General features: G+C 55.9%; 1 protein-coding gene across 4 annotated transcripts in view; it reads right to left on the bottom strand.

The window, feature by feature from the left end:
- Nucleotides 1–19,793, bottom strand: part of LAMB3 (laminin subunit beta 3) — a 65,210-nt gene that overhangs the window by 5,356 nt on the left and 40,061 nt on the right. For all 4 annotated transcript variants that reach the window (XM_005217367.5, XM_059875422.1, XM_059875423.1 and 1 more), the window contains 14 exon segments: nt 15,917–16,108; nt 15,349–15,412; nt 14,894–15,087; nt 12,903–13,023; nt 11,971–12,159; nt 9,614–9,769; nt 9,092–9,288; nt 8,780–8,891; nt 7,769–8,147; nt 6,252–6,412; nt 5,893–6,113; nt 5,405–5,602; nt 4,708–4,852; nt 800–1,007 (listed from right to left, as the gene is read on the bottom strand). In XM_005217367.5, coding sequence (XP_005217424.2) covers nt 800–1,007; nt 4,708–4,852; nt 5,405–5,602; nt 5,893–6,113; nt 6,252–6,412; nt 7,769–8,147; nt 8,780–8,891; nt 9,092–9,288; nt 9,614–9,769; nt 11,971–12,159; nt 12,903–13,023; nt 14,894–15,087; nt 15,349–15,412; nt 15,917–16,108 — 2,537 coding nt within the window.

The following is a 19,793-nucleotide window of genomic DNA, read 5'->3' as shown; positions in this document are numbered from 1 at the left end:
CTGCCGCCATGAAATTAAAAAATGCTTACTCCTTGGAAGAAAAGTTATGACCAACCTAGCAGCATATTAAAAAGCAGAGACATTACTTTGCCAACAAAGGTCCGTCTAGTCAAGGCTATGGTTTTTCCAGTAATCATGTATGGATGTGAGAGTTGGGCTATAAAGAAAGCTGAGCTCCAAAGAATTGATGCTTTTGAACTGTGGTATTGGAAAAGACTCTTGAGAGTCCCTTGGACTACAAGGAGATCCAACCAGTCCATCCTAAAGGAAATCAGTCCTGAATATTCATTGGAAGGACTGATGATGAAGTTGAAACTCCAATACTTTGGCCACCTGATGTGAAGAGCTGACTTGTTTGAAAATACCCTGATCCTGGGAAAGACTGAAGGCGGGAGAAGGGGACGACAGAGGATGAGATGGTTGGATGGTATCACCGACTCAATGGACATGAGTTTGAGTAAGTTCCGGGAGTTGGTGATGGACAGGGAGGCCTGGTGTGCTGTGGTTCATGGGTCCCAAAGAGTTGGACACAACTGAGCAACTGAACTGAACTTCCCCAACCGCAAGAGCTGAGGCGGCCCTTGGGGATGGTGTCCAGTATGGAAGGCGGGGCCACACTGAGTGAACCTGAGCCTGGACGCTGGGTATCACTTGACCATCTGCCACCACAGTCAGCACCCCTCCTGTCTCCCAGGACCCCCCTGATTTATAGAGGTTCCTCTCTTGCTTCCAGCCACACAGCCAGGGAGCAAAACCCCAGCCCAGTCCTGGGAGAAGAGTTCAGGACGCCAGGCCATACCTGGCCTGCTCGGCCTCGGCCTGCAGCCTGCGAGCCCGAGCAACATCCTGCTTGGTCTGGGACAGCACCAGGTCCACGTTGGGGAGCCTGGCCGCAATGGCCTGGATCTCGTTCATCTTCTGCAGGACTGTGGCCGAGTCGGTGGGCAGCCACAGGGCCAGCACAGCCTCGCTGACCTCCTGGATGGTGGCTGTGTCAGTGTCGGGATCTGGAAGACAAGCCGCCCATTGGACTGGGGGAGCCCAGACATGTTCCCCCAAGGTCATAGGCCTCCCCCAGGCCCAGCGGCATCCGTGGCATCTCCGACTAGCTGCCCACAGAGCTGCCGCCCTCCCCTCCCAGGCACCCTGCTCTGAGAATTTCCGGGCGCCTTGCTGTGGGAGGAGGGGTGTTGGCACAGCTGTGGCAACTATGTGGCACCACAGGAAGTTGCAGGCTGGAGAGAGGAGGCAGTGCCAGGCAGCTGGCCCCGAACAATGCCTGGAGCGCAGATGTAAGCGGCCCCGGAGTGGGGACACCAGCCAGGAACTGAAACTGCTTCCTTGGCAATAAGACCCCTGCCACGTGCCCCCTCCACCTCGGGCCAGAGTGCTTGTTTGTGCAAAGGCAGATGATCATCAGGGCTTTGCTCACACATCACCTTCTGAGGGAGGCGGGCCCCGGCCATCTGATCGAGGGTGGTAATCTGCACCCTCTGCCAATGTTCCCTCTCCTCATACTCAGCTTCATCATTCTCCCGAACGTTTATCACCACCCACATGCCGAACAATTTACTCGTTTGTCAGATCTTCCGTCTGACTCCCCACTAGAACGTAAGCAACGTGAGGACAGGGACTGCCATTCAGCCACGGCTATAGCCCAGCCCCGAGCACGGTGCCTGGCACTCGGAGGCACTCTGTATACAGCGAATGAGTGGCTTAAGGGGCTCCAGACCCAGGCTTCCCCTTTTCTACTCAAGCCACCTAGGCCAAGTTAGCTAGCTTCTCTGAGCTCAGTCTCCCGATCTGTGGAAGGAGCTGATAGGAAACAATTATCAGGAATTTCACAAACCACCTCCGGGTCAGAGAGTAAGATCAGATGTACAGAGGTGGCGTCTCCTTCCCCGTGGTCACTCTACAGATTCCACTGGTACCGCTGTGGGAAGGAAGAGGGCATTGCCTATCCAGATGGTTTGCCCCGTGACTGGGACTTTTCTGGGGGCCCCAGGTCTAGCCTTATTCTGCAATCAAAAGCTTCCTCACCAGGTGGCTACACAGGTCCCAGACCAAATCCCCTCCCCATGCCAGATGGAAGGACATTCCTGGAAGGTGGAAACCGTGCCTCTTTGCTGCTGGGTTCTTACGGGGCCAGAGCAGCACATTGCAGGAGCCCAGGGCATGACTGCAGCTGAGTTTAATCAAGTGAGATTTTCCCCAACCACCTGCTTTCACAAGGACCTCCCAGTAGAGACCATCAACTGCTCGCCTAACCCAGAGTCCTACTCTCAAAATTCGGCTTAGACACGCCTTCCTAGACAACAGCCCACGGCTAGCACACCCCCACCGAGCGCCTGCCTTTCCTCCGTTCCGTTTCACTTCAGCTGCGCCCGAGGGCTTGGTCTGAATCACACAGTTTCGTGGGCTTCTGAGTCTCAGGGTGGGCTCAGCAAACTTTCACCGCTCTGAGGAGCAGGACGTGGGGCGCAGAGGCTGCAAACCAGATGGACTTGGTCCCTGCCCTTGTGGAGCTTGGAATCTAGCGGGACCAGGGAGCACAACCCTGGGTGATGGGGCCAAGCACGGGGTGTGAGGGCGGCACCTGCGGAGGGGCATCTAACCACTTAGGTGCCCTTGGAGGGGCGGCTAACCCGCTCTGACGGGTCCAGAGAGGCTTCCTGGAGACTGAGATACTTAGAGGATGCTTAGAGGGTGGATAGGAATTAGCAGGTGCAAGGCAGAGCAGGGGAGAGAAAGCAAGAAGATGAATATGAGCAAACACAAGGAAGCAAGTGTGTGTGTGTGTGTGTGTGTGTGTGTGTGTGTGTGTGGCGAGGTGGGGGGCCTCCATCTCAGAGTGCAATGATCTAGAGTGTGGACCCTGGAGTTAGGCGAGCCCTACCCACACCCGCTCCAAGCTGGGTGCCCGTGGGCAGGCTTCTTAACCTCCCTGTGTCTGGCGTCCTCATCTACAAAGTGGCAGGCATGCAGGATTAAATAATGTAATCCACGTGAGGCACTTTAGAACAGTGCCTGGCGCTTAGTAAGAACTCTGTACACCTGATTTACTATTTTTGTCACTCCCGTTGAAGACCTGGGAAAGATGGGGTCCCCTCCCTCCTCCACTGGCCTCACGCTCTCCCGCCCTCGCTGGGTGACCCTGCGTGCCCACAGCAGCTGCTACGCATGCCGCTGCAGTAGGAGCCTGGACACGAGAACCTTGGAGACTGTAAGAACTGCCCTGGCTCCTTCCCATCCTGGCTGAGGCCCCTCTTCTCCTCTCTGCCCTGCGTCCTATCCCAGGACTCAATCTGAGTTGAGGGGGCAGCAGGCATCCCACAGCCCGGCAGCTCCCTGCCCATTCACAGGAGCTGGGGCAGCACCCCAAGGAGAGGCTCCTGACCCCCTCTCACCTCTGGGGTCGATGCAGGAGGAGGGGGTCAGCCTTACTCGGCTTCACTCGGGGGCAAGGCCTCCTTATCTGGGAGGCTGAGCCCCAAACTCTGGCCTGCCCCTTCGTCCACTGTTAGGCCCCACTGGCCAGCATGCACGCGGCACGTCCCCATTCTGAGGATCTCCAGGGGGTGCTGACTGCAGCCTGGCCTGGGGCCACTCGGGGCACATCAGGCGGATCCTTCCTGCTTCTCTCCAACCTGCCACATGCACTCAGGAGGGAGCTCTGGGCTCTTGGAGCCAAGGCACCCCAATAATAGCAGGAGGAAATACTGTTACACCAGGCCCTTGGCTCCCAGCCAAGCAAATACCCTGTCAGGGACCAGAAATATAGTAATATTGGTTCATATTCTTGAGGAACCTTTCATTTTTCAAAACACATTTTCCATCAGTTGCTTGATGCCCAGAATAAACTTGTAAAATACTCTCATCTCGGTTGGCAGAAGCGAACATGGAGGCAAAGAGGAAAGCAACTTGCTCAAAGTTCAACAAATTTCCTGAGCCCTGTGCTGGGATCTTTTGCCACTCCCCAGGGCAGCTCAGGAGTGCCTCGGGTTCCTTTACTCATTCAGCCAACACTGGGTGCTTTTTCAGGGACACAGTGAACAAGACACACAGCCGTCCCTGGCCTCTTGGAGTTGAGAGTCTGGTGCGGAGACAAGCAACACCCTCGTTGACAGAAGAATTCAACAACCACAGGCTCAGAGCAGTGAAGGGCCGACTCCAGAGGGGGCTGGGGGAGGGGGTTGACCAGAGAAGGTGATCAGGAAAGTCCCCTCGAGGGAGATATGTACACTCAGACCTGGAGGGCAAGAATCAGTCGCCTTGGAGACAGCATCCCAGACGGAGAAAGAGAGAGAGCACCCCTGAGGTTAGCGAGAGCTGACCTGTTCAAGGACAGTTTGTGAGTCAAATAGAGAGCTGGCCTGTTCAAGGACAGTTCGTGAGTCAAACAGCCGGGCTCCAAGCCACATCCAGGAGGTGACAGAGGCTGTGGAATGAAGGATGTTAGGTATGCATGGAATGCCACCCCACCTGCACATGTTTCAAAGATGCTTCAGGCTGTTGGGTGGAGAAGAGGCTGGAAGGAGATGGGAGAGGAAGCAGCCACCCAGGTGAAAACGCGGACTGGTCAAGGGTGAGGAGGCGCTGATGGAGGAATGGGAAGTAGGGGGTGGGGGATCGGGGGACAGCAAACAGGGCCCTGCGGGCCAGCAGGCATGGACACATCAGCCCAAGGGAGGGTGAGGACCGGCTCACCTGAGAGGAACTCCCGCACCTGCTGGATGAGGAGCCGCGTGCGTCTGACGTCCTCCTCCATCTGGGAGCGGCTGGCGCTCACCTGCGTCTCCAGGAGCTGAGTGTCCGACTGGACCTGCGAGGCAGCCTCCTCCGCTGCCCTGATCTGCGGACACACGCTGTGGGTCAGCGGGGGTCAAAGTCCCCAAGGGAGCCTCTCGGCGGCCCCCATGGAGGGGGTGGGGGTCTGCAGGCATTGGCTACCCGGGATCCACCTGGGAGACGTGTAACTAGCTTTGTTTGGCCTCACAAGAAGTGATGTAGAAACACTGGCCTCCATCTCTCACTTGCCGTGATGCCTGCCGCCTGCTAAGTCACTTAGGTCATGTCCGAGTCTTTCGTGACCCCATAAACTGTAGCCCACCAGGCTCCTCTGTCCATGGGAATTCTCCATGCCAGAGTACTAGAGTGGGCTGCCATGCCCTCCTCCAGGGGAGACTGAACCTGAGTACCTTATGTCTCCTGCACCAGCAGGCGGGTTCTTTTCCACTAGAGTCACCTGAGATGCCCCACTGGCTGTGGGGCCATGCGGGCAAGTCAGCTGACACCTCTGGGATTGTGTCTCCTGGCTGCCAAACGGGAGCTCTGACTCGCCCGGGGGCTCTGTCCCCTCTGCCTCCCCTGACTACGGGTGCCCACCGCCACCCGCCACACCTACCATCTGCCTGGTCTGCTGGAGCTGGGTGCTGAAGGCCCGCAGCTGCTCGGCCACCTGCCCCGCCGTCCGCAAGGCCCCACCTGCCCTGGGGAGGGCGCCTCTGCAGCGGGAGCCACAGGCCGTGCGGTTGTCTCGGGGACAGAGCTCCCCAGGGCAGGCTCCCGGGGTGCAAGGCATCTCCCTGGAGCCCCCACAGAGCTGTGGAGAGATGGGGGTGTCAAAAGGGGTCCCCAAGGCTCTGCAACAACCACTCCCATCCCACACCTGGGAAGCCAACAGCCAACAGACGTCTCTGTGGCAACCGGACCCCCAGAAACTGGTTGGCTCCGTCGCTGCTGAGCAGCCCATGCAGGGGCTGAGGGTCAGGATGGATGGGGTGGTGGTGGGGTCTACACAGCCCCGGTGGGAATGGTGGGGCAGCCGTTGGTGTGTGACAAGCCAGGCCAGGGGGCCAGAGGGGGAAAGTCGGGCTCCGCAACAGGCGTCACCTGGTTGATGGTGGGCGTCAGATCAGGCACGGAGGCCATCTCCAGCCTCAGGGCCGCGAGCTGGGGACCACCGGCTCCTGGTCCTCCTGCCACCTGCTGCTCCAGCCTCTCCGCCTCTCTCCGGCTATCCCTGAGCTGCAGCAACCGGCGGGAGCTGTCCGAGACCTGCTGAGCAGCCTGGGATGACCGCTGATGGGCTGCAGTCAGCATGCGGAAGGCTCCTGGTGCAGGAGGGGAAAGAAGAGAGGTTCACTGAGCCAGCCCTGGACCCCCCAGGCCTGGAGGCGGAGGACCAGCGGGAGGGGAGCTGAAGCCTGGCCCGGCGTGGAGTCTCCACGCTCCCCCCTCACCCCGCTCACCTGAAGGGTCGGCACTGCTTATCTTTTCAAACTGCTCCCTCTTGCTCTGATATGTGACGAGGAGGCGATTGAAGCTCCTGTCCAGACTCCCCAGGTCTCCCGGGAGGGACAAGGTCTCCTCCTCCAGGGGCAAATCAAGCTGTAGGCCCTGAAGCGTCCGCCTAAGGTAGGGGGAGAAGTTTCCACTAAAATACAGGAGAGGGGCTGCCTCCCAGACCCAGCCATGCCCCCGGAGAAACAGCTACTGAGTCAGGAGAAACAGAGGCCATCAGGGAAAGCCGCAGACGGGAGAGGATTCTGCCACGCTAAAGCCAGCATCGTCTCCCTCCATCCATAGGCAGGCAGATCCAGAAAAACCTCTCTCTCCTGGATGGGTGTGAGCCTAAGGCTCCCAGCTCTCCTCTGCGTCCCCACACCAGCTTCCACGAGGAGCTTCCCTGACCCTCTCCTCCTGGGGTCCCTACAGGCTGCCATCAGCCACGCCTGGACCCTGGGCACCCGGGTCTCTCCTCTCCCCACCAGGGCTCCCAGAGCTGCTGACCTGTCGGTCTGTTTCTGCCCGAAGGGGGTCACCTGCCCTGACCCATGGTCACTGAGTTTGCAGAGACTCCTCCCTCCCCGGCCCTCTGCAGCTCCACCTGACCAGTCCCTGCCACTAGCCTCCCCTTCTCCGTGGCCAGCCTCTGCTCCATGTGCACCATCCTTCAGGAGGCCCCTCCAGGCCGGCACGCCCAGCCCATTAGATACCCATAGGCTCCCTGCTCAGCTCTGAGACCAAGGCCAACCGCATACCGGGGTGGCTCAGGCCCCCCACGGTCAGCGAGTCAGCAAGGGCTCAGGGAAGGCAAAACTCATTATGAAAACTTCGGAACCAAACCTCACTGAGAAGAGGCCTCTGCTGGTAGGAGGGGGCTGTGGGTGGGACCGCTCCCGTTCCAAAGGCAAACACAAGTTATTTTCAGAGCCCTGCCTCTCGGATGCCCTCCATCAGGGTGACTCATCCAGAGCTGACGCCCGCAGGAGCACCAGGCACTTGGGCTGGCGCCTGCACTCCTGGTCCCCCACTCTGCCCCTCTGTGGATAGCTGGTTCTGTCATGTCACCAAGCTGTGCCCATTTCCTCACTGGCAAGACTGACATAGTAACACCCATTCCACCAACCTCCCAGGACTGCAGTGACGGTGAAAAAGAGAGGTGTCCAAGAAAAGGCTTGAAAGTGAAACGTGGAAGTTGCTCGGTCTTATCCGACTCTTTGCGACCCCATGGACTAGCCCTAGACAGACTAATCCTCTGTCCATGGGATTCTCCAGGCAAGAATACCAGAGTGGGTGCCATTCCCTTCTCTAGGGGATCTTCCCGACCCAGGGATCGAACCTGGGTCTCCTGCATTGCAGTTAAGTTCTTTATCTTCTGAGTCACCAGGGAAGCCCTAGGAAAAGGCTTGGTAGACGGTAAAGGGCTGTAAGCAATATGGGCCCCTCCGTGGACCCCAACGGCTCGGTGGGGAGAGGGAATGACCTGATGGAGAAGATGGCATTGGCCACCTGGGCCACCTCCTCCTCCGTGACCAAGGCATCGCCGAGGGTGGCTTGGATCTGCTCCATCTTGCTCTTGGCGTCCAGCATCCGCGAGGCCAGACCGTGGTCCTCCAGGCCCGGCTGGGGCCACAGGGCGGCGGAGGCATTGCGGAGGCCGGCCAGGCGGAGGGCCCTCTCCCGGAGGCCGCCGTCGTAGGTCTGGAAGCAGGGGTGGCAGGCCACGCACACCGGGGCGCGGTCGCAGTAGCCCCGCTGGCATTGGTCACAGCGCGGCCCCGTCAAGCCGGGGCGGCAGAGGCAGCGGCCCGAGGCCTTGTCGCAGCCTGGCCCCTCGGTGCCCCGGAAGTCGCAGTCACAGGCTGGGGCGGGAGAAAGGATGGTCAGGGGCCAGCGCTCCAGGCCGGGGAGCCACGGCGAGGGCGGCGGGGCTCACTCAGCAGCCCCTTCGTGCAGGCGCGGCCCCGAGCTTCGCTCCCCGAGTGCACGCGTGCACTCTGACCCGCACCTGCTCTGGCGGGGTGGGCACGCTTGCTCTCCCACCATCACGGGCGCAAGCACCCGAGGCAGGGTGCCCCTTCCCAGGCGAGGAGGCCGAGGCCCAGAGACGGGGAGCAACCCCGCCGGGGGCAACAGGGCTGGGAACAGACTGGGGTCTGCCTGCTCTCGCCACCACTTGCCAAACTGACCACCGCGGGGCTCACTTTCCGCATCAGTGGAGAGGGAGGAGGGGGTTGCCCCACAGCTGGGAGACGCTTTCTCAGGGAAGAGAGGCGCAAAGCAGCCCTCCTGTCACCGGGACACGGGGACACGGGGACATGGAGACATAGAAACACGGGGACATGGGGATGGGCTAGCAGGGGCCAAGTACTCTCACGGGCTGCCAGGGCCCAGCCCCCGTGGACCAGACACCACAGACCCACACGCCCCCCAGCACAAGCCCAGCCGAGCACGCACCCCCCACGGCGTAGCCCCCACCACTCAGACGGCGCACCTCGGCATCCTGCGGCTGCATCTCCATAGGTCCTGTCGGGACACTGGCGGATGGCTGCGGCGCGGCAGGTCAGGCCCCCGAAGCCTTCCCGACAGGCGCACTGCCCTGTGAACTGCGGGGGAGAGCGGGTCAGCGAGCGGGACTCCCCGGCGCACCCCCCAGCCGCAGGGGCTCCCGCCAGGACACAAGCTCCGCAGTCAGACCCAGGACGCCCCGCCGCAGGCGCACGTATTCGGGCCTGCCAAAGCCGAGAGCCACAGGGAGGGACGTTCCGGGGCTCTCCAGGGGCGTGGGGGCCAGCCCGCAGTGTACCTGGTTGCACTGGGGGCCGAGGGAGTTGTGCGGGTCGCAGGCACAGGGCTCGCAGCCCCGGCCGCTGGCCAGCTTCCAGTGGTGGGGGGCACATTGGTCACACTTGGGGCCCACCACGTGGGGCAGACACACGCAGCGCCCAGTCTCCTCGTCACACGGCACGTCCCGCCGGGCGCCCAGGACACTGCAGTCACAGCCTGCACAGGAAAGGGGCCGCTGAGCTGGGGGCGGGGCACCCAAATCTGTCCCCACCACCCCCCAGAGGACACGCATCAGGGAGAGGAACCCGGCAGGGCCGCTCCCCCGCAGAAAACCTGGAAAGCCAGGCCGCCACGCTTTCCCTCCAGTCCCAGCACCTGGCCACTTGGCCAGCCGCCCACCTCCCCCGGGCGGGCTCTGTCCCCCTTCCAAGTCAGGCCTGCAGGAGGCTGCTGGCACAGCGGCCCGGCACACCGCATGGGGAGCAGGGCCGGCCCCAGGGCCGCTGCCCCGCCCCACGGCAGGCTGGGACCCTCTACTCACGGTGGCAGCCCTGCGGGTTGGAGAAGGTGAGCCCCGTGAACCCCGGCTTGCACAGGTCACAGCGTTCCCCCTGCACGTGCTCCTTGCACACACACTGGCCAGTCAGGGGGTCACAGGGTGCTCCAGGTACTGCCCCGTCGGGATCACACTCACAGGCTGCAAGACAAAGGCGGCACCAGGGCGGCAGAGAGGAAAAGCAGAGCATTGGGAGCGCATTCTGGTTCAAATTCTTATCCTCCCTACCCCACTTCCTGGCTTACGACCTGACCACCTTAGTCAAGTTATTTAAGGTCCCCTGTGCCTCAGTTTGCTCATCTATAAAATGGGGATAATTATTTAACACTCATAGGGCCTCTTATGAGGAATAAAGCAGGTAGCACAGGGCTTGGCACGTGTTGCTGTGCTGTGCTGTGCTGTGCTTAGTCGCTCAGTCACTTCTGACTCTTTGGGACCCCGTGGACTGCAGCCCGCCAGCTTCCTCTGTCCTTGGGATTCTCCAGACAAGAATACTGGACTGTGTAGTCTATTCCTTCTCCAGGGGATCTTCCCAACCAAGGAATCAAACCGGGGTTTCCAGCATTGCAGGCAGATTCTTTGGAACTCATTGCAATGTGGATTCTCCTGCATTGCTAGCTGAGCGACCAGGGAAGTCCTTGGCACATGTTATGTAGTACGAAAGTTTCAGTTGGCATGATATACTGAACAAACCACTCTGTGGCCAGCACTGAGCTGGGCACTCTTACATGTTGCCTTATGTAATCCTATCATAACCCTGAGAATTGACCATGCTTATCCCTATTGTACAGATGAGGAAACTGAGGCTCAGAGATGTTCCAATAACATACTCAAGGTCATACGGCAAGTAGTGCTGGAAATGGAAGTCAAACCCAAGCTTTTCTCATTCTTTCCGTAAGCAGATCATATCAACCGCAAGTGAACCAACTTTCTTTCACCCTAACACCTGGCCCCTTTCACAGCTTTCAAAATAGAGACTCTTACTTCTGGAAAGTTTTGCCTGATTAATCCACCTGAATCAGAGTGCTTTCGATTCGAATTGTACAAACTCACTGACCCTTGCTGTACGCGCGCTATGTCGCTTCAGTTGCGTCTGACTCTTTCAAACTCCACGGACTATAGCTTGCCAGGCCCCTCTGTCCATGAGATTCTCCAGGCAAGAATACTGGAGTGGGTTGCCATGCCCTCCTCCAGGGGATCTTCCTGACCCAGGGATTGAACATGCATCTCTCGGGGCCCCTGCATTGCAGGTGGGTTCTTTACCGCTGAGCCACCCAGGAAGCCCCACTGACCCCTGTGAATGTGTCTAGTCACTCCTGGGTCTCTTATGTTTCTTCAGTAAACATTTCTGGAGCATCAGTTATTCATCTGTCATTGTGCTAGGGCCCAAGGATACAAGAATAATCCCTGCCATAGAGGAGTTCTTAATGCTGGCCGAAACAGAAAAATAAGCAAACCACATTACAACCTGGTTCAGTTCAGTTCAGTTCAGTTCAGTCGCTCAGTCGTGTCCGACTCTTTTCGACCCCATGAATCACAGCACACCAGGCTTCCCTGTCCATCACCAGCTCCTGGAGTTCACTCAAATTCACGTCCATCGAGTCGGTGATACCATCCAGCCATCTCATCCTCTGTCGTCCCCTTCTCCTCCTGCCCCCAACCCCTCCCAACATCAGAGTCTTTTCCAACGAGTCAACTCTTCACATAAGGTGGCCAAAGTACTGGAGTTTCAGCTTTAGCATCAGTCCTTCCAAAGAAATCCCAGGGCTGGTCTCCTTCAGAATGGCCTGGTTGGATCTGGTAAAGGCAAGTAAACGGGCCAAGTGCACCCTCATTTTCCTGCGTGTGTGGTTTCTACTACCAAACAGTCTGTGTGTTTCCTGACAGCAGCAACTGTATCTGATGTTGACTTTTTTCTTTCCTATGCTCAAAAAGGGCTTCCCTGGTGGCTCAGATGACAAAGAATCTGCTTGCAATGCAGGAGACCCGGGTTCAATCCCTGGGTTGGGAAAATTCCCCTGGAGCAGGGCCTGGCAACCCACTCCAGTATTCTTGCCTGGAGAAACCCAGGGACAGAGGAGCCTGGCGGGCTGCAGCCCATGGGGTCGCAGAGTCGGACACGACTGAAGTGACTAAGCAGCAGCATACTCAAAATAAGTTCTACGTAATGACCGACTGACCAATTGACTGACACCCAGAGAGGCTGGGTGACTCGCTTAGGAAGGCACAGCCAAGTCAAAACAATTGCCCCCAAGTCTTCATGGGGACTTCATGTGAGTCCTCAGGGACGTGTGCTCTGTTGAGCCCAGAGCAGATTAATAGACAGATGAGCCCCTACTCACGGATACAGGTCTCCTGAATGGGAGCCCCAGGACGCCGGTTCCGGAAGTAGTGCAGCTGACAGCGTTCACAGTTCCTGCCCTCAGTGTGGTCCCGGCAGTTGTCACACACACCTCCGTGCGCCCCCTGGCTGGCAGCAAACACGGCTGGGTCAAAGTGACATGTCTCTGAGTGTCCGTTGCAGTCACATCCTGAAAAAGGAGATTCCTGGGGTTGAACACTAGACCAGCCTCGTTGGCATCTACAAAGCACGCTCCATGCTAACTTGCTGGCATCCCCAGTGACTCTGTAAGATGCCCAGGTCTGAAAAACGGGGACACTGAAGCCCAGGGAGACTTGTCTAATTTATTTCAGTTCATACAGTAAGAAAGGAAAACAGAGAACGCGGGCCTCCCGACTCCCAATGTGGGGACTCATCCCAGGATGATATCCGTGTGGGGCCAAAGAGAGAGCTGTTCAAACGTCCCATGCCAACCCTCCCCCACTGCCACCATGGGTCTCCTGCTGGGTCACTGTCCTTCTCTAGGCTGGGACCCTGGCTGTCCTCATTTATGGAGGGAAGGGCCCTGCCCCCGGGGGCCCATCTGAAAGAGAAAGAATGACAACAGGGAGACCAAGTGTGTCCTACACAGGATAAAGCACTGGAGAGGCTGGAGGAAGGAGGACCTGGGTTAGCACGAACGGCATGTGGCATCAAAAATATGAACCCACCCGTGGTCCCTGTGAGGTCTGGGCGGTGGGAGGATGCGACTCACAGGCCCTCTCCTTCCCCAAAGAGCAAGGAGAGCTTTAGTTACGGGGCAATTGGTTTAGATTTAAATATTAATAATAAAGATGAGATTCTCCCCGTGTCCCAGAGGAGATCATCACGGCCCAGAGAGGCCAGCACCCCAGCCAGTGGTTGCAGGGGAGGTGGGGGGTCCCAGGCTCATACTCTGGCATTCGTGGGGGTCCTGGTCTTCCGCGGGTCTCCAGGGCCGGTTGTTGTAGAAGGGCGCGCAGCGCTCACAGTTGGGGCCGGCAGTGTTGTGTTGGCAGACACAGACCTCATGGACCTGGGGGCGGGGCCATCGGTCACCAGGAGGAACCATCACAGGAGCGTCCCAGGGACAGACTTGCCCTCTCCTCTCTGACCCTTCCGCTCGGCTTAGACCCCAGGGTCCAGCTCGGACCCCAGCTCCTCCAGCCTGCACTGAGCTCCTCTGACACTCCCAGAGGCCGGCTTGTGTGGTACACGTGTGCGTGTGTACATACACGTGTGTTTGTATGCATGCACATCTACACTGCTCCTCCTGTTGGGGTTTTAAAAGCGCGGTCCTTGCATTTTGGTATGGTATCCATCCCCATACTGCCCAATGCAAAACAGCGCCTGGAAGGTTGCTCCCACAGCCTTGTTGGTAAACTGCAATTCTTGTGGGCCCTCTGGAGATTTTATTCCAACAAGCTATGACTGCAGTTGTTTGGCTAATGAGACTGTGATGATGAATTGTTACTAGACTCATTAAGGTGCAGAAATAGAATAGCAATTGTGTGCTAATCGTCCTCCAAATTAAGCTCACCACCCGCTGGCTGGCATCCAGGACCCGCACTGTGTTTGCTCCAAGCTCGCCCTCCACTCGCCCCTAACAGCACAGCTGAGCTGAACTGGCTGCTCCCTGTACAAGCCCCACGTCTCCCCACCTTGTGGCCTGTACTGATGCTTTGCTTCCTTCCTAGAAGTCCCTTCCCCCTCTATTCACCAGCGAGATCCTTCCCAGCTGGAATGGCACATCCTTCATCAGGCCTGCCTGCTCCCTCTAACTCCATGGATTTCAACTCTGGACGCACTTAAGCATTATTTGAGGAGCTTTATATATATAAATGCTCAGGCCCAATTCCATCCAATCTCAGGGACAAGGCCCAGACATCAGTACTTTATAAACTGGTGTTTCCATGGAGTAGCCAGAGTTAAGAACCACCGGGGCTGGGCAGGCCCTCGCCCTCCTCTACATCCTTATACGCCAGTAATCACACTCAGCCTGTGTTCTGGTCTTGTGTTTTTGGGCCCTAACGGCTGTCACATCCCTGGCACCAGTCTCCCTCTGGCCTCCTCTGCAGCCTGGGGGAAGCACTGGCCCAGAAAGTGGAAAGGAAAAGGCTGCGCAATGTTCCTGTCCCCTTATTTTCCCTAGCAGGCCACCTGATAGGATTTCATCGTGTGCCTTTATCACTAGAACAAGTATCCTGCTCCCGGTTGTTAATATTGTAGAAGCAGGAAAGTGAAATGACAGCTCCCTCTGCTTCTTGGTCCAAGGGTCTCTCTCCTCTGCTGATGGCTCTCAAGCCTGGCTTCCCAGCAAACGCCCCTGAGTCACTTGTTAAGCTGGAGCTTCCCTTTCTATCCCTGACGCATCTGACTCAGCTGCTCTGGGGTGAACTCAGCATCCGTGTTAGCCTCTGTTCTCTCCTCCTGTCCCATATCTCACCTCTAAAGGGAATTCAAAGTCCCCCAAACCAGGGACTCTCAATCCTGGCAAGCTGTTAGAATCACCAGGAGCTTTAAATAATAATAATACAATTAGAGTGTCTGAGGTAGGGATCCCGGTGATCTTTTTAGCTCCCCAGGAAATTATGATATATGACCAGGGCTAAGAATCAATGCCTTGAGCTCCCTGCAATACCCATGCATGTACTTCTACTTACACGTATACTTATACTTACATCTATGTTACTGAATAAAAATCATCTCAAATAATAAAGCAGATCCAAAGAAGTGCTACCAAATGGGACCTTGAAAACGATAACCATTTACACTCATCTTCGCCATCGCTAAAACAGTCAGTACTCAAGTCTTCAATCAAGTGCCCCACCCCTCTCCAGGGGTCCCAAGGATGCCCGCAGTCTGCCCCGCCCGCTCCCCTCTCCCTTCCTGCCCTGGGCTGCCACCTGCACGGCGCTGGAGGGGCTGGCAGGAGTTCTGGAACTGGGGGCGCAGCGGTCCGCATGGCCATGGCAGAGGCAGCTCCCATGCAGACGCAACTGGGACACAGCGTAGTAGGCACTGGGAGGGTGGTAGCCCCTCTGGGGCACAGGCGCCAGCTTGGTGAAGTTGACCCTCAAGTTGGTGATCTCCCCCAGCTCTGCGGAGAACGAACAGCAAGGAGGGAGGGGGCAGGTATGGGGGGAAAAGGAAAAAAAAAAAAAAACAGAATTTAGACACAGAGTCTCCTAGGGCAGGACAATAAGGAAAGGAACTCTGGTCTCACTACCCATCTTCCCCAACCCTCCTACAACAGAAAAGACCCCCCACAACCCTGACTCGGGCCTTATGAGTGGCTGGCCAGCACCATACCCCTACGAGCTTAAGCAGGGCCGGGGGCTAGAGGAGTAGCCACACTGACCTTGAATTTTTTGACTTTGTGTGGCTGGGATCCCAGAGGCTAAATCCATAAGGTTGAGCTGGACCTGCAGAGAGGCGGAGTAAGGGGAGACCCAGGAAGAGGTGAGCTGTGGCCAAGCCCAGAAGTCCTCTTTTCCATTTGATGCCCTGCCAAATGTCTTGAGGGTGTCCAGAGGGCTCCTTCCCAGGTGGCATGGTGGTAAACATATGCCTGCCTACATGGAGCCGCAAGAGATGTGGGTTTGATCCCTGGGTTAGGAAGATCCCCTGGAGGAGGAAATGGCACCCCACCTCCAGCATTCTTGCCTGGAGAATCCCATGGACAGAGGATCTTGGCGAGGACAGAGGACCCCTACAGTCCGTGGGGTCGCAGCCAGACATGACTGAGCATGCACTCACATGTACTTCTCCTAGAGGGGTCACTGTTGGGGAGCTCAGGAAAGATAGCAAGGCTCTGCCCGAAGGAGGGGGAGGGTTCTCACAGATTCCCCAAAGCCTGGGTGACCACATGAGTGACAGGAAGTGGGAAACCTCTCCCCATGCCTATTTTTCAGGGTGCCCTCTCCTACCTTGGCCCCGTTCGGGTGCCCATTAGGCCTCTGGGGCAGAGTCTGGCACCGAGCATCCTGCCAGCCCTGGGGTTGGCCCTGGCGGACCCAGGGGAAGGCAGAGCCGCAGTCAGCAGCCAGGTACTGGTACACCTGCCAAGTCTTGCCGAAGTCCGAGGAGCGCTCGATCAGCAAGCCTGCAGGCACGGGCCCCTGCAGGGACACACAGGGTGGGGGGGGGGGTGAGGGAGGCCTGAGTGACCCCGCCTGGGGGACACGGTCACAGAAAGACGCTCTTAAGTGCTGGCGGCCCCTGAGAACCCCAGTGAGGAGGGAGAAGGAGGGCTGCACGGAGCAAGTAGGCTCAGGGGCACTGCGGTCTGATCCTGCTGGCAAACCACGGGCCCCAGCAGGTTTTCCCTGCTTCTGCAAACTAACAGAAAGCAGATCTAACTTCCAGAAGGCACGATCCCTACTCAGTCCACCACCCAGGCAGTCAGGCCAGAAAATTCTCCCACGGGGCTTCCTACAGCCAAACACTGATTCTGTCCTTTCCTCTTTTTTCTCCCACATCCATGGTCAGAGCTCAGGTCCCTGATCGCGCTCAGCCTGGATTCCTGCAACAGCCTAGAACTCAAGCCCGCCTCAGCCTTTCCAAGCCACGCCCCCACACTTCACCTGCAGGGTTATCTGATCACATGGCTCCCTGCATGAGACCCTTCGATGGGTCTGCACTGGCCTACTTCTGCCCTCAGTGATTCCATCCATTTCTCATGGCTTTCCATGTTGTCTTTATGCTGACAGCTTCCAGCTTGGAAAACTTCTTTCGGTTCAAAAACCCAACCTCCACACAAAGAGAACTTCCTTTCTAAAATGTAAAACGGGCTACGACTCTTCTCTCCTCAAAACCTTCCAATGGCTTCCCTACTCTGTTTCTTTCCAAGCTTTATTGAGATATTATGGATGTGCAATATACGCCAGTGCAATATACGCCATCATCAAATGTGATGATTTGATAGTCATATATAACAGAATGATTATTACAATAAAGTGAGTTAACACGTCTATCCTCTTACATAATAATCTTTTCCTGTGTCATGATAACATTTCAGGTCTACTCTCTTAACAACTTCCAGGTGTCTAGTACAGTGTTAATAATTATAATGGTCACCACGTTGTCCATCAGATCTTCAGAACTTATGCATCTTATACCTGGACCTTTATATCCTATGAGCAGCACCCCATACCCATTTCTTCCTCCCTCCAGCCCCTGGCAATCACCATCTTCGTCTCTACGTTGATGAGTTCAGGTCTTTAAGATTCCCTATATAGGGCTTCCCTGGTGGCTCAGACGGTAAAGCGTCTGTCTGCAATGCAGGAGACCCAGGTTCAATTCCTGCGTTGGGAAGATCCCCTAGAGAAGGAAATGGCAGCCCACTCCAGTACTCTTGCCTGGAAAATCCCATGGACAGAGGAGCCTGGTAGGCTACAGTCCATGGGGTTGCAAAGTGTCGGTCACAATTGAGCGACTTCACTTTCACTTTCTTTCATATATGTGAAGACATGTGGTATTCATCTGTCTGTCTTAGTTCACTTAGCAGAATGCCCTCAAAATCCATTCATGTTGTCCCAAGATCTCCCTCCTTCTTCATGGCTGAATATTCTAGACTCTGGGTGTGTGTGTGTGTGTGTGTATACACGTGTGTGTGTGTGTGTGTGTGTGTGTACATGACATTTTCTTTACCCATTCATCCATTGATAGACACTTAGGTTGTTTGCATCTCCTGGTTATTGTGAATAATACTGCAATGAACATGGGCGTTACAGACATCTCTTTGAGACAGTGACTTCATTTCCTTCCAGTATACAACTGGAAGTGGGATTGCAGGATCATATGGTAGACTTTTTTTCTAATAACTTTTTGAGGAACTTTCATACTGCTTTCCACAGTGGCTGCACCAATCTACATTCCCTCTAAGAGTAAACAAGTGTTCCCTTTTCTCCACATCCCCACCAACACTTACCTCTTCCGTCTTATTTTGGCCACACCACACGGCTTGCGGGATGTTCCCCGACTACAGGGATTAAACCCAGGCCATGGCGGTGAAAGCCTGGAATCCTACCTGCTAGGCCACCCTGATCTTGATGATAGCCATTCTGACAGGTATGAAGTGCCAGCTCACTGTGGTTTCCACTTGCTTTTCCCTGCTGGCTAACGATGCTGAGCATCTTTTCATGGACCTGTTGGCCCTCTGTACGCCCTCCTTTATTAGAGGCATTATCTATGAGGCATAGAGGATAGATAGAGGATTATCTATCCAAGTCCTCTGCTTGCTCTTCCTGAATAAATCTGAACTCCTGACCATGCCACTGTGCACCTCCATCTCCTCACGCCCTCAGTCACAGCCCGTTTGCTCCCTCCTCAGAGCCTTTGTTCATGTGGCTTCCTTGGCCTGGGATACTCCTCTCCCCTGGTGGGTTCTTTCTTTTGTTCTCAGCTAAATGTCACTTCCTCACAGAGATCTTTTTATACCCACCTAACCTGCGTTCTTCTGCCCACACTCTGCCCACCCACCACATCATTTCCTATTCTGGGATCTCATCTGCTGCCGTCGTAAATGTCACCACAATTTCCCATTACTTATCTCTTGGTTTCCTGGGTTTTTTTTTTCTTTTTCTCCCACCAGATCAGGGTTTCCCAACCTTGGCTTGGCACTGTTAATATCTGGAGTTGATTAATGCCTTGCCATGGGGACCATCCTCATCATTATAGGATGGTTAGCAGCACCCCTGACCTCCACTCACTAGATGTCAATAGCATGACCACAGCTGTGCCAACCACAAATTGGTCTATAAATGGCCAAATACAACCTGGTTGAGAGCCATGACAGTAAACCACAAGCACCCCTGTCCAGCTGGTTCACAGTTGTCCCCCCAGCATCTAGCACGTAGTAGTCATTCAGTACATTTGTTGAATGAATACATGAATCTTTCATCCACTCTCCTTCTCCCCATTCACATCTGTAAACTCATCTCTCTTCAGTCTGTAGCCTCCCGTATCCTTACCTCTCACCACCATACACACATTTGCCCTTCCAGACCCTGTGTGCATTCTTTTGCCCCCTCCCCCAATTATATACATTCTTGTCTCTTGCTTCTTGGTCTTTGTACTTTGCTATTCTCTTTGCCTGGAATGAACTTAATCTTCTCCTGGCTATTACCGGCCTAAGAAGTTTCATCTTCCTGTGGGTGTATTCTCTGATCATCCCCACCAAAGACAGATCAAGCTGGGTGCCCCCTTGCTAATGTCCCTAGTACTTCTTCCTACCAACATCAGAGCACACGTCCCACTGTCTTGCTACTGGTTCTTTGTCTTGAGGATTGTGATCTAGTTTTATTCAGCTGTTTAGCAACATATAATCGATGTTCAATACGTGTGTAGCAAGAATGGACAAATAAATGGGTGATGACAAAGCAATAAGACCACGAGTATCCATCCAAGTGAACGTTGCCCCTCAAAGCTGTCACCATTAGGGACTGGGCATTTATTCAAATGGCTCTAGCATTTCTCAAAATACTTGAGACCTATTCTTGAGGCTTCTTTGGTGACTCAGAAGGTAAACAATCTTCCTGCAATGCAGGAGACCCCTGCACTGGGTCAGGGGTCTTCCCTGGAGACCCTGCATCTTCCCTGGGTCAGAAGATCCCATGGAGAAGGGAACGCAACCCAGCCAATATCCTTGCCTGGAGAATTCCATGGACAGAGGAACCTGGTGGCCTACAGTCTATGGAGTTGCAAAGAGTTGGACATGACTGAGCAACTAACAGTTTCCCTTTTATCATTCTTGAGGTGAGGTTCTTACAGCAACTTCCTCAGTCATGTAGGAATTAGGTCCTA

This window comes from Bos taurus, chromosome 16 (assembly GCF_002263795.3).
Source record: "Bos taurus isolate L1 Dominette 01449 registration number 42190680 breed Hereford chromosome 16, ARS-UCD2.0, whole genome shotgun sequence".
In the NCBI taxonomy this organism is placed as follows: Eukaryota; Metazoa; Chordata; class Mammalia; order Artiodactyla; family Bovidae; genus Bos; species Bos taurus.
Note: the sequence above shows the minus strand (reverse complement) of the source record. Positions and strands in the feature narration are given on the sequence as shown.